The following is a 13668-nucleotide window of genomic DNA, read 5'->3' on the forward strand; positions in this document are numbered from 1 at the left end:
ATGACCGCAATTGGGACCAGAGTTTCAGTTGCTAAGCAAAGTGGTCATTAAGTGAATCAACCCAATTTTATGATGGTCATTTTTTGCGGCGGTCGTTAAGCAAATCACTGCAGGCGCTAAGTGAACCACGTGGTTGTTAAGCAAATCATACAGTTCCCCATTGATTTTGTTTGCCAGAAGCCGGCTGGGAAGGTTGAAAATGGTGATCGTGTGACCATGGGATGCTATGACAGTCATAAATGCAAACTGGTTGCTAAGCACCCAAATAATGATCATGTGACTGAGGGGATGCTGTGATGGTCATAAGTGTGAGAACTGGTCATAAGTCATTTTTTTCAACACTGTTGTAAATCCAAATTGTCACTAAACAAATGGCTGTTAAGTGAGGACTACCTGTAGTAGCCAGACACAACAATGCTGTTTTTTTTCCCTTTCCTCTAAGGGAGGACAAAAAATTCTCCAGATTTTTTAGTGCTTTTTTTTCCCCTTGGAGTTCTACATCTGCCACTTGATGGCTAAGGCTACTAGGTGATATTTAACATCTTACAAACAGTGGCTTCTCTTTTTAACAAGGCTACACATAACTACTCCTCTGCACCCAAACACCTCCTTATCTTGGGAATTCTGCAACTCTTCAGAGCAGGTTTGAATTTGTTTACATGAAGTTGCAGGTTAAAATAAAATCCATGATCATTCTTCTGGTAGAAAGCCCATTTTCTGAGTCTCTTCAGTATTAAATACCAGCTGTGATCCTCCATTTATGGAACCTTCTCCCCAGGGAAGATCCTCGGTATCAAATCTAATGGCTTGTTGTTCAGTCATTCAGTTGTTTCTGAGTCTTCATTACCCAATAAACATTGTATCTGGCCCATGTTTAGATCACTTGCAGGTCTGGGTGAGATTGGCTGTCACCTGTGACCACTGCGGGGCCATTCATACAGCCCACCCCAGACACGTTGTGGATCATGATCAATTCTGGTGGGTGTTTGGGGATTTTCTTGACAATCTTGTGGATAGATCCATCAAATACCTGGTTAGCTACTGGCTACAGGAGGCAATCCAGACTCTTGAGTGGCCTCTGATTGCCAATCCTAGTTGTCTCTCCTTGACTAATTGAGGACCTCCAGGAGTTGAAGTGGTAGAGGTGGTGGAAGAAGACTACAAGCGAATCTGACCAACAACTGGTTTACTGCTTGAGCTACGCCTTGATAGTAACGGAAACAAAGTGTGTCTCCTTCTCCATTATGGCATCAACCATCAGTTGTCTGCCTTGTTTAGAATGACAAACTTCATTTATGATAGGGAAACTTCAGTACATCTGCTACCTTAACAGAGTGTTGCTAATAAAGTCACACTCAGTCTTGACTCTGTATCGATGGGTCTATAGTAGGGATTGGGGCAGCATCTTGCCATGTTAATTAGGATGCCTTCTGGTTTATGGATTCCAATGAAGTGGACAAGTTGCTTGCTAGTATATCATTCATCATATGTGGACTGGATCTATGCCTCTTCTGGCTTTTACAAAGAACCAAGAGATTATGGTCAGCTGAATCTGGGAGGTGATGAGCTGCAGATTTCCTGAAACCTTGAGAGAGGCCCCCTCTTTAGGGCCTTCCCTGGATCCAACTGTATTAGATAACCATTGTCTTTTCTTCAATCTTTTTTTAGGGAAGGTTGTTAAAACTGTAGTGGGGATGCAACTTCAGAGCACCCTAGAATAAATGCATTACTGAACCTATTTCAGTCAGGATTCAGGCCTTGTCATGGGATGGAAACCATCCCTGTCATGCTAGATTTTTCTTTTGTCAGTCCTTAGATGAGGTTAGAGCTCTCAGTGATATTCAGTAATATTGACAGTGGTATGCTTCTGAACCATTTGAGAGGATGGGAATTGAGAGCATTGTGGTTCAGTGGTTCTAGTCCTTCTTCATTGGACAGTTCCAGTTGGTGGTTGTAGGAGGGAGAGTAGAGCCGATTGGGCTTTTACATTGGAGTATTGCAGGATTCAGTTCTCTCCATACTGCTTTTTAACATCCAGTTGAATCCACTGAGAGAGGTCATCCATTGGTTTGAGATGTGGTATCAGTATGTTGTTAATACTGATTCCAGGCCATTCTGGTGATGCAGTTGAATTTTTTTTCCTGGTGTCTGGAAGCTGTGGAGGTCTTGGTGGGAAGAAACAGATTGAAGTTGAACCAAAGCAAGATAGAACTATTGTTTATTCAGGAAGATTCTTCATCAGCTTTGGTTCTTTTGAAAGGGTAGCTGACAAAGCAGTTCAGTGAGAATCATGGCTATTGCTGGCTGGGCAGGCAGAGCCTGTGGACAGAAGACCTTTGCCTAGTTTTATTTAGCATACCAACTGAGGCCTTACCTGGACGGAGGTGACTTTGCTACAGCAACTCGTGTTCTCATCACCACCTACATGAGGCTGCCTTTGAAGGCCACCCAGAAACTGCATACAGTACAAAAATCAACAGGCTATGTGTTAAGTGGCAGTCACTACAAGTACATTTCACATGTGCTATGGGTTCTGCATTGATTGCCAATAGGTTTCCAGGTGCAATTTAAAATGCTTATTTTAACCTATAAAGCCCTATATGACTCAATGCCAAGGCATCTTCAGGACCACCTACTTCAGCTAGAATTGACCTGCCTAATAAGAACTCAGGAAAAATTACTTAAAGTTCCAGACAACTGGGAAAGTTGGGGAGTTGAGTTCTGGAGAAGATGTTTCTCTGTAAAGACTCTGATGTTATGGAACACTCTCCCCTGGGAAAATAAGTTTACCCTGATGTTATTGTCCTGGAAGCAAGGTAGAACAGAGTTCTTCCAGAGGCATTTAAAATTTAATTTATTGAGGTAATATCATGTTTATATTGTTTATTTTGCTCTATTTTTAATTTTTGTATTATTATATTATGGTTATTTTATGTTTGCTTATTTTGTAATTATCTTTGTACACTGCCAAGAGTAGCTAGATTGCAGTGGTTTAGAAATATAATAATAATAATAATAATAGGTAAATAAATGTTTCACCAAAACTGTCTGTAAGAGCTTCCCTTTCTTACAGGCTGATACTTGTGTCATCAGTAATAGTATATTCTTCTGTTAGCCTCTTTTTCTGTTGCCTTCAGTTTTTCAAGCATCAGTTAAAATTATGGGTCCACAGTATTTAATCTTTAATTTTCGCACTGAAGATGTTGCCTACTGTAGTCTGGCAGTGAAACGTCTGCAAGAAAACAACAAGGCTCAGAAAGCACCAAGGACTCCACTATTCAATCTTTAGCTTTATTATTAATACTTCCAGTAAGCAAGCTAGTACTATTTTTTCTAATGTTGGATAATTTGTTCTTCTTGCTTTCTCAACAATTTAATGGCATTTAGGCTACTGGTAAAGACAGTTACTTAGGCCTTTTAAAAAAAGTAAGTTCTGTTACTTCTGTTGTGCTGGTATTACTTATTTATTGTTTATATCATTTTTAAAACTCTTTGATAGAGCCTATTTTTAAATATTCTTACAAGTGTAAGCTTTGAAATAGAAAGGGAGGGTATAAATTGACAGGCCTGTAAGCCCTGTAAATAACTAAGTATCTGAAATGAATAGACTGCTTTTCTCCTAATGTAATTAATTAGTTTCCTTCCCTACAAAGCTCATTACTGCATATCAATTCATATAGTTAGGTTTTCAGAAAAGCTTAAATGGTCAAAGTAAATACCTTTACTGACACGGTTGTGCCTTTTGAAAAGGATGCCATAAAAAAGAAGTTGCTATCCTAAAGCATCAAGGCAACTTAGCCCCTTTCCTTGCACCAATAGCTTTAAGATCCGCTGCTTTCGATTGCCATGAGAAAACAGGCATAGATAGAACAAATAAAAATCTTTTGTGAACTGTTGTGTTTGTTTTATTTTATGCTTATGTATAATGTCAGAATAAAACAGCATAATTTATCGTTCTCTGGTTATTTGCTTTTGCTATTTTCCCCCCAAGATTTCCTTGACTTCAGTTTCTGTTTCTGGGCCTTCATCCCTCTTCATGTAGCTGTGCGGCTTTGTTACAGAATTGTGGAGAAGCCACATGTACCTTCTTGGAGATGATAGACTCTGCAGAAGAGTATTTGCTGTAGGAGTGAGGTTAAAATGGCTGCGATAATAATGCTGTAATTTTAGGATGAACAAGTTCAAACCCATCAATAGGTATCTGTTTCTCCATCACGTTCAAGGCGAATAGTGATAGTTATTTTTGGTTGAGGGTGCAGGTCTTTTTAATGTATTGATGCAGATGATGAGAATAAGAGAACTCTCTTTTGGTGGGTTGGCCTTCATGATCTTTCTCCATTTTTCCCTGGATGCAGAACTGCAGGCCATTTGTCGTAAGTGAAGGATGATGCCAAAATACACTAACTCCTCACGGCAGCTCCTAATTTTTCCTACAGTATTGCTTCTGCACTTTGTTTATGAATATAGCACTGGGCTAACAACAAAATAATATTTTTAAATTTCCTTATAGGAACCTGATGAATTTCACTGCTCATTAATGAATTAATTAAATGCCATCACATGAATAGGGCATTGAAGTGCAAGGATCCATTTCAGCTTACTGCTAGGGAGAGAGAATTAAAAACCTTTCACCATTGCATCAGTTGAATGAAAACCTCCAGAAATATCTGCATTAAAGGGAAATTAAAATATTATTTGGTTAACCATTCTGGTATTGAATGTGATGAAAAATGGCATATTGCCATATAAGATAACAGGAATTAAGTTTTTAAAGTCTTACTGCCAACTAAACACATAAGATTGCAGCCATAGAAGACATTGAAACTGAAAGTGGAATGAAGAGGAAAGAAAAGCTTACGTGTCTAAAAAAACAACAACTAATATATCTAGCAACAAAAAAGCAGTGTATCATTTGAGCACTTCTGACTTTTGATATTACTTACTTCATTCCTTATAAGCTGCATTCTAGCTCACCAGGTTCATGAGCTACCGAAAAATAAGACTCAAATGAAATGTACAACAAGGGAATAATCAGGAAGGGAATTTTAATCTGATCTATATTTTACAGGTGTAAGTTTGCAAGGTACTGAGTCACTAGGTCATTTATAGTTTTAGCTGTATGTTTTATATAGTCATTGATGATATTATCAATTTACTTTTGCATAATTGGCAGCTGACTGTACTAAAAATCATTGCATCACAGATTTCTGTATATGGAGTTTTCCGGTACTGTAAAACATACATATCCAAGGGCCAGTTTGGTGTAGTGGGAAACTGAGAGACCGTGAGTTCTAGTCCTGCCTTGGGCACAAAACCAACTGGGTTACCTTGGGCCAGTCTCTCTCAGCCAAAAAAAGAGAGACTATAACCAAAAGCTGAAAGACACAATCCTCAATATTCTGCTCACTGGAGAAGCTGGAAATTGAGATAATGCAGACCTCTGGGGAAGTGAATCCCCTCCCAGATCATCAGTTCCATAACTATGATGCACATAGCCAAGGATTACTAGAAAAGTCTGAAAATTGGAAGTTTTTTACTGCCAGTAATAAAAGGTTGGTTTACTTTTGAAGAGAAACCTGGAAATGTTACTGCTTCATATACTTGGATCATATTTTATTTAGCGGATGTAATATAGACAGACAAAAGCCTTGTAGATCTACAAATGTGCAGATCCTATAATGTGGAAACATCCATTATGAGTAGTATAATGGGATGATCTTAAGAAAATGTAAAAATGCAGCGTTTCTCATAGTATTTAAATATTAAGTGTTACAGAAGTCTCTGACTTCTGACTTAATATTAATATCATCAATCAGTCTCTGAACTGGCTATGCAACAAGCTGGTCAGCCAGAACTATCTGAGCACTACAGAGCAAAATAGAGTTTTCAAGACTCGCGTACCTAGGCTTAATTAAAAAGCGTTTAATATATCTATGAATCTCTTTGGAGGAAGAAACATCAATAACCTGCACTATGCTGATGACACTACCATGATAGCTGAAAATACAAAAGATCTCCAAGCTCTAGTACCAAAAGCCAAGGAGTGCAGTGAAAAAAATGGAACTAATGTTAAATATAAAGAAGACCAAACTAACAACAACAGGTAGCACCACCACCCTTAGAATTGACAGTGAATTGACAGTGAAGATATTGAAGTGGTGGGTAGCTTCTGCCTTTTAGGCAGAACATCAACAGTAAAGGAACAAGCAATCAAGAAATTCACTGCAGACTTCCACTCAGTAGAGCAGCCACGAAGGCCATGGAAAACATTCAGATGCTGTGATGTGTCTATACCTACAAAGATCAGAATCGTGCAAGCCATGGTATTCCCTGTGACACTCTATGGAAGCAAAAGTTGGACTGAAGAAGTAGAATAGGAAGAGTATTGACACCTTTGAACTTAGGTGTTGGAGAAAACTTCTGAGAATTAATATATCACATTTATATAGCTGCCCATCTCATAAGAAGTGACTCTGGGTGGCATACAACAAAGATACAAAACAATAAAACGTCAAAAAACCCCAATCATTGTTAAAAGTTTAAAAAGCATATGGCACACAAGATACTAGATTAGCAAGGGAGCCACCTCAAGATCTTGACAGTGCCCTGAGACCCCCAGGCCTGATGGCAAAGCCAGGAGAATACCGTGGACAGCCAAGAAAACAAACCAGGGGATCATCAAACAAATCCAGATTTTTCACTTTAGGCACAAATAACCAGGCTCAAATTATCCTATTTCAGGCACATTATGCAAAGACCTAGCTCTCTGGAAAAAGCTTTTAATGCTGGGAAGGTATAAGGAAAAAGAAGAAGAGGACAACCAGCAGCAAGGTGGATGGACTCAAGTTACAGTGGCAATGAGTGTACTGTTGGGAGACCTGAAAGACCAGGATAGGGATAGATCAGGGGTCCCCAAGCCCCGGGCCGTGGACCGGTAGTGGTCTGTGGTCTGTTAGGAACCGGGCTGCACAGCAGGAGGTGAGCGGTGGGCGAGCGTGCAAATTTACAGCCTGAGTATTTACAGCTGCTCCCCATTGCTCTCATTACCGCCCAAGCTCCACCTCCTGTCAGATAAAGCAAGCCCATTGGCTGCTATCTCCAAATGGCACGAAGGAAAAAGAATAAAAGGTTGGGAAAAAGAGGAAGCACTTGAATCATCCTGAAAATACCACCACCCTGATCTGTGGAAAAATTGTCTTCCATGAAACCGGTCCCTGGTGCCAAAAAGGTTGGGAATCTCTGGGATAGATCATTGTGGAGAAAATTTGTTTATGTGGTTGCTGGGAGTGAAAAACAATGGCCCATAATCTGTCAATCAATCTCTTTGCTTTTGAAGATGTCATGAGTAAGGATGGCGAGCAGGGGGCTCCCATCCAGACTCATGACAGAAAGTACCTGAAGTGGTACAATTACTGTTCACATTTTGTTTGTTAGCTTGGGTTTAGTATTTTTTTAAATACGCATTCACATCTAAGTGCAGTATTTTTTTCCACACAACCCTATGAGGAAGATGGGCCTGAGAGGGACTATTGGCTCAGAGTCATCTGGTGATTTTCCTTGGGTGAAGATGGACTAGAACTTGGCTCTTCCTGCTTCTAGTCCGACATATTAATCACTAGACCACACTTCCACGCTTGTGATGGGCTAATAAGTTGCTTACATTTTCCTCTAAATTTTAGTGTTGGGCCTTAAAGTGTTTCTATTGTTCTGATCTTTATCTTAGTGTGCGTATATTTGGCATATCCAAATTTATATAAGTGTTTTCTTTGCCTGAATGGTCTTACTGTATTTCATTGTCTGCTGGATAGCCAAACTGCTACTGTTGTTTTTGAAGGGAAAGACTTGCAGGTAAACAGCTGTAGAAAAATTATACTGTTGGCAGAGATCTCTGATTTGCTTAGATTAAACCTCCTCTCTCTATGGAGGTCCATACACATTATGAATGTGACTAATTTTTGCTAAGGTGATGAATATCTCAGTATTACAGATGTGACAGAGAAAGCATTCAAGTAGCCTTGGGTGGGGTGAATGTGGTCCTCGCCATTTCCTGTATATTCCAGTTCTTTTTAAATTACATGGCTTGGTACATGTTTAAATGCTTTTGTAGTTAAGATATTCATGATGGGTTTTAATTGGTTAGCTTTCTTTAAATGAATGGCTGTGTCCTGATAGAATTATTCAGCATTTAAAAATTACCTGAAATGCTTCTTTAAAACCTTTAGGTAATTACCCTACAATTATTCAAGTGACAGATTTAGCATTGTAGATTTTTCTGAAATTTTGATCTGGAGACAGGTTGATAAGTTATTTCTTTAAAGTAGTTTAAACTGCCTATGAAAGTTTAAGAAAATCCATGTATAGTATGTTGCCCTAGTTCTCTCACATTAAGACAAATTGAATGTAAGAAATTGTATTTCTGAATAGATGTGGTGTGTAGAGGTTTTTGATTTGCTATAGACTCCTTCCTGTTGGATTTCTATGAGATCAAACTGATGCTGTGATTGGCTACTGAATGGCAACATTTTTCGTGTACAATGTTTGCTTAAAATGTTGGTGGAAATAGATAATGTATGCCCTTTCCTACAAAATGCACGGATTAATTTGGTGGTGGTTTTGGTTTCCTACAGCATAGTGGTGTCACCCACTTAAATCTCTCTGCATGAGTTGGCTTTTCTTTTACTCCAGGAATTGTCACTTAGAGCAATGGAATACTTTCAGCTTTGCCTGAGCCTAGAATATTTTTTAGCTTCAGAAATGGCCATACCATTTGCTGTATTAAAAAAAAGATTCTTCATCTTCCTTAGGCAATTTGTTCCAGTGCTCAGTTGAATCTTTATATACTTCATTAATTTTTAGAGCTGAAAAAGTTGCTGTTTCAGTTCACATGTTTCAGAATAAAACTTTTCCAGTACATTCAGTTCATTTTATGTTGATTAAATGTTATTTTGCATTTTTAAAATTTTTTGGGGGAGATTATGCATAGAGATGTCATACGTAGAATATCTAAGAAAGGATGTTGCTTCCAGTTTGTAACTTTCATTGTTAAATCCTGCTTTTTGACTATTGTCCTGAAGTGTCAGAAGGCCAGTATAAACCCAGATGCACAACAGTCCTGAACTGCAAATCTTTCTGGTTTTTCAAGAAAAACATCCAGATAGAAAAGTTACTTTAAAAAAAAAACTTGCTGATCTGAACATTTGTGAGTTTAGTAATACAGCTTGTAAACATTTATGTGCAGGTATAAAACTTTTTTTTAATTATACATTTGATGTGTTTCTGGTCTCTGGGATCCTGAGCATATTTAATGAGGGTGGTAAAGCTTGAAATGTTTTAAATGAATGTTGTATTGCCAGATTCCTATATAAATTAAAATAAGGAAAGAAAAAATGTTATATTGTAGATAACAATGTTTTTCCCCATTCACGCATTGTTTTCCCTTTCTTCTGTCCAGTTTAGTAATGCACATATATAGTGATTTCTTTCAGAGCCCCATAATCTGTAAGACAGGAATGGAGAATCTTCAGCACATGGAAGCTTCTTTAGTGAAATATCTTCTCTTCCATTGCTGCTTGTCCTGCACCACACATATGTCATACTTCCTCCTTGAGCAGGAAAGGCAAGAGGAAGCTGGCTCTTGTTTGTTTGTCTAGTGTATGTCTTCCCTCACTGGGATTCTGGCATGTTGGACCAAATATTTCTTCAGAGCAGGAGGTGGACAGCGAACAGCAGCTGTTTTTCTCCTGGATGAAGAAATGGATGACCTCAGATGGGGCTTAACAGCAGGACAGCATTTGTGATGAGAATCCATTAAGCTCTGCCACTTGATGTTACCCATCTGACACACATACACACACACACACACACACAAAATCTAATTCTCCACCCCTACTATAAGATAATAGCAGTAGAACAAACATACATGTGCTATATTCAGGCATGTTTTAAGCAATCTGTAGTTATTTTGGGATACTGGCAGATCTCTACATCTTCTCATCAGTTCCTTCCATAGCTAGGAAGCAACCTTTTATTCATAAAAGATACTTTTTCTGTGTCTTATCTTAAATTCACAATGTCCCAGCACAAATGCGAGAACAGGTTGCTTGTGTCTCCCAAGCACTCCACTTATGGCAGAGAAAATTGGAGAAGTAGTGGTGACTCCACAAAAAAATAACTGTCTAATAAAGCAGAGGCAACATTTGTGGATATCAATGTGATATTTTTCCTATTCTAGTTTCATTCTTTTACCTTTATGAATGTATGTCTCCAATAGGTAATGTAGTCTGGATCCATCCCTCTATTCTCCTGAGGAGACTTTTCCTGGGTTCCATGAATCCTCTGAAGCCAAAAATATGGGTGTGTTCACATGATACGTCAAATCACTCAGTTGGTTATATGGGACCGCACATGCCATCATATTACCATTTCTCCCTACGTCTCATCCTGTGCTCTTTAGTCATGCTCTGTGCCTTTTCTAAGGCTAAGGGTGTTCAAGCCTGGGATACCAGTTCTGTCTGGTGAGCACTAACTAGAATTGAAAGGCTGTTTGGACAACATGCTTAGCCTTGCAAAAAACATGGGCTGTGAGAGGAGGGCTAAAATGGCAGCATAGTATTTTTGTCACCAACTAAAATGGCGTCTTTAGGTACATGCTCTAAGTATCAGGTGGGAAAATAATAATAATAAATATAACATCTGGCTGACTGTGCATCCAATCATAAATATTATTATACTTCTATCCTGCATTTTTATATATAACTCAATATATATATTTATACATGTGCATGAAGGTGAAAGGTCCCCTGTGCAAGCACCGAGTCATGTCTGACCCTTTGGAGGGATGCCGCTTTTGCAACGTTTTCTTGGCAGACTATGGTGGGGTGGTTTGCCATTGCCTTCCCCAGCCGTCACCTTCCCCAGCAAAGGGGGTACTCATTTTACTGACCTCGGAAGGGTGGAAGGCTGAGTCACCTGAGCCAGCTACCCCACAAGAATCCAGCTTCTGCTGGGATCGAACTTGGGTCGTGGGGAGAGTTTTGGTTGCAATACTGCTACCTACCGCTCTGAGCCACACGAGGCTCAATATGTGCATACAGTATATCAATAATGATATATGCATGACAGTAATGATAATGCAGTCTGAAGCTATTGCAAACAAATAATTTAAAAATAAATCTGCTTAATTTCGTCCTGTAATATATATGTTTTGGCTGGATACTTCTCAAAAGAACATAACTGATTAAAGTTCAGGCTGGAAAAAAACTGCATAATCCTTGGGGCTCTGTAGGGTAGGTAAGGAAACATAGGTTTCTGTATTGAGCAAAATGAGGATGGTGATCATGTAGAACATGAGTTTGTTCATACACACATGCTCATAACCCAAAACATCCAAAACATCTTTTAATACTTATTTACATATTTTGTTTTTCAGTCTTGGCCAAAGTATGATGATGTTCTTAAAAAAATGCACGCCCTTGCAGAATTCATGGACCTGCCTTGTTTTCCCGATATAACTGAGCGCAGCTTCCTTCATCCAAACATTCTTTGCATGAAATATTTGATGGAAATTAACTTGCCTGGTAAGGGAACATTTAGTAGTCTACTTTAATATGTTCGAGTTGCTTGAGCGTTCTTCTTGTTCAAAATGAATTATGTTTTGAAGCAGGGGACCCTATATTAAAATAAGATAATGGGTAAAATAAACAAGCAATTGGTCCTTTAGGAATCAAAAAGTAAAGGTGGTCTGTCTGTCTATCTGTCATCTCAGACTATAGATTCAGACTCACTGGAATCTAGTGAAGCAGCTGATTCATGACATCCTTGCTAATCTTGAAAAGTCGTCATGCTCTTAATTTAGAGTAATAATTAAAAGGGTCCCTCTCTATTTAAAGAACAATTAATGCTATCATACTATCAGTCTATACAACTTTAGCATGTATGCTGTTTAAACTTTATTTTTGCAGTATGTGAAGGCATGATCAGACTTCAGAACTATGGTTTAATTGTACTTGGTGCATTAAGTTTCTGTTTACTTACGTTTTCTAACAAAATCAGTGGAACTTTATGGAGTTTTACTTTGGTTATAAGATGGCCAAAGTAACTGTTGATTAGAGTATTGTTTTTACTGACCTCGGCTATTTTGTGCTGAGAGATGTTCTAATACGATTTTCCATGTTATGTGAAATACTAATTCCTGAGGACCAAACATGTTTACTTGCAATCATTAAACTATTTCAAATAGAGAATATGTAACCTGTTGTTGGATGCGGTGATCTATTTCAGAATGTTGAATTCTGTAACATTTGAGGCTACTCTCAGTTAATCGTTTTTTCTTCATTCAGATGATATGAACAAATGGACTTGCAGAGTGGTAAAAAAGATTGGTGTTGGTGAAACAGACTTTCTGACGCTTCATCCTGGTAATAAATCAGCTTGGACAGTGAAATACGATATTCTTGCCACAGCTGTCATTATAGTAGTGCTGAAAATTCTGTTCTTGCTGGATGATGAATATGAGTGGTAAGTATCCATTGCTATATAAAAAAGAATACTTAACACTGCAGTTCTGAATTGCAAAAATGGTAGTCAAGTGTTCTTAATTATAAAAACCTAAAGAAATTGAAATTGGATTACATGAAAGGTAGCTTATTGCTTGGTTGATGTTGATTTTCAGCCAGGGCTCATCACTGGGTGGCTTTGGGTCAACTGGCTTCTCTCAGTCCAGCCTACCTCACAAGATTGTTGTTATGGGGAAAAAAGGAGTCAGCCCTATGTACACAGTCTTGAACTCCTGTACAAAAGACAGTGTATAAAGCTAATAAATAAACAATAAATAAATCGGACTTGGATTTCCTTTTGCCGTTTTCCTAAAACAGATTAAGAGTATTCTTTGAAGCTCTAATAGTATCAGAATTTATTGAACCTAATATTAATTGAAGTATTATTTATCTCATGTGGAGGCAGATTACAATTGTTTCAATGCAGTGAGGTTTAATATTTGCGTTGCTCTGACAACCTGAATTTCCACATGTGAAAATTTAGTGATGCACCCCTGTGATGCAGCAGGTACTAATTTGTAAATAGTGTAAATATGAGGCTGACAGTTCAGACTTCTGGGCTGTTAAAATTTTGAATGGTCTAGGTGTAGTAATTCAGATATTAAATACAGTTGATGAGTTTAAACACGGGGGTCATGATTCCAATAAATAGCAAATCTAATTAATATCCTGTATTTTCAGGTTGCTAGCAAACTATGCGGAGGAAAGAAACAAAAAAAATGAAGAAGGTACCAAGCTTTTTAAATAACAATTTAGATTAAGCTTTGTAATTTCAGCCATTCCTCCTGAAGTATCTGTGGGTAATTGTGAAGGTTCATCTGGTGAACTGAAAAATATTTGAAATTATGAAAGAGGATACAAAAAACTGCATAATTTGGAATATTTGGATGATTTTAAGAATGTTCAGGGGGTTGCATGCAGAGTAGCATAGCAGATATCATAGTATGTGAGTGGGTGAGTTTAGAGATCATGTGAATTTAGCAATTCCTTAATCACAGGGATTCAGAGATTGGCTGCAAGATTATGTTTTTCTTTCTCACAATCCCTCACTGTTTTGATGCACACTTCCCTCAAAAGTTCCTGCTGTCCATAACTGTGATTAGTACTAAACTAT

At 38.2% G+C, this 13668-nt stretch overlaps 1 protein-coding gene across 2 annotated transcripts in view; it reads left to right on the top strand.

Annotated features, from left to right (window-relative positions):
- The window catches only part of TAF1B (TATA-box binding protein associated factor, RNA polymerase I subunit B), a 54566-nt gene that overhangs the window by 27950 nt on the left and 12948 nt on the right, over positions 1–13668 (top strand). For both annotated transcript variants that reach the window (XM_063314467.1, XM_063314476.1), the window contains exons 9-11: positions 11429–11576; positions 12339–12516; positions 13236–13282. In XM_063314467.1, the coding sequence (XP_063170537.1) occupies positions 11429–11576; positions 12339–12516; positions 13236–13282 (373 nt within the window). The remainder of the gene's footprint in view (positions 1–11428; positions 11577–12338; positions 12517–13235; positions 13283–13668) is intronic.

This window comes from Candoia aspera, chromosome 1 (genome assembly GCF_035149785.1).
Source record: "Candoia aspera isolate rCanAsp1 chromosome 1, rCanAsp1.hap2, whole genome shotgun sequence".
Lineage (NCBI taxonomy): Eukaryota > Metazoa > Chordata > Lepidosauria > Squamata > Boidae > Candoia > Candoia aspera.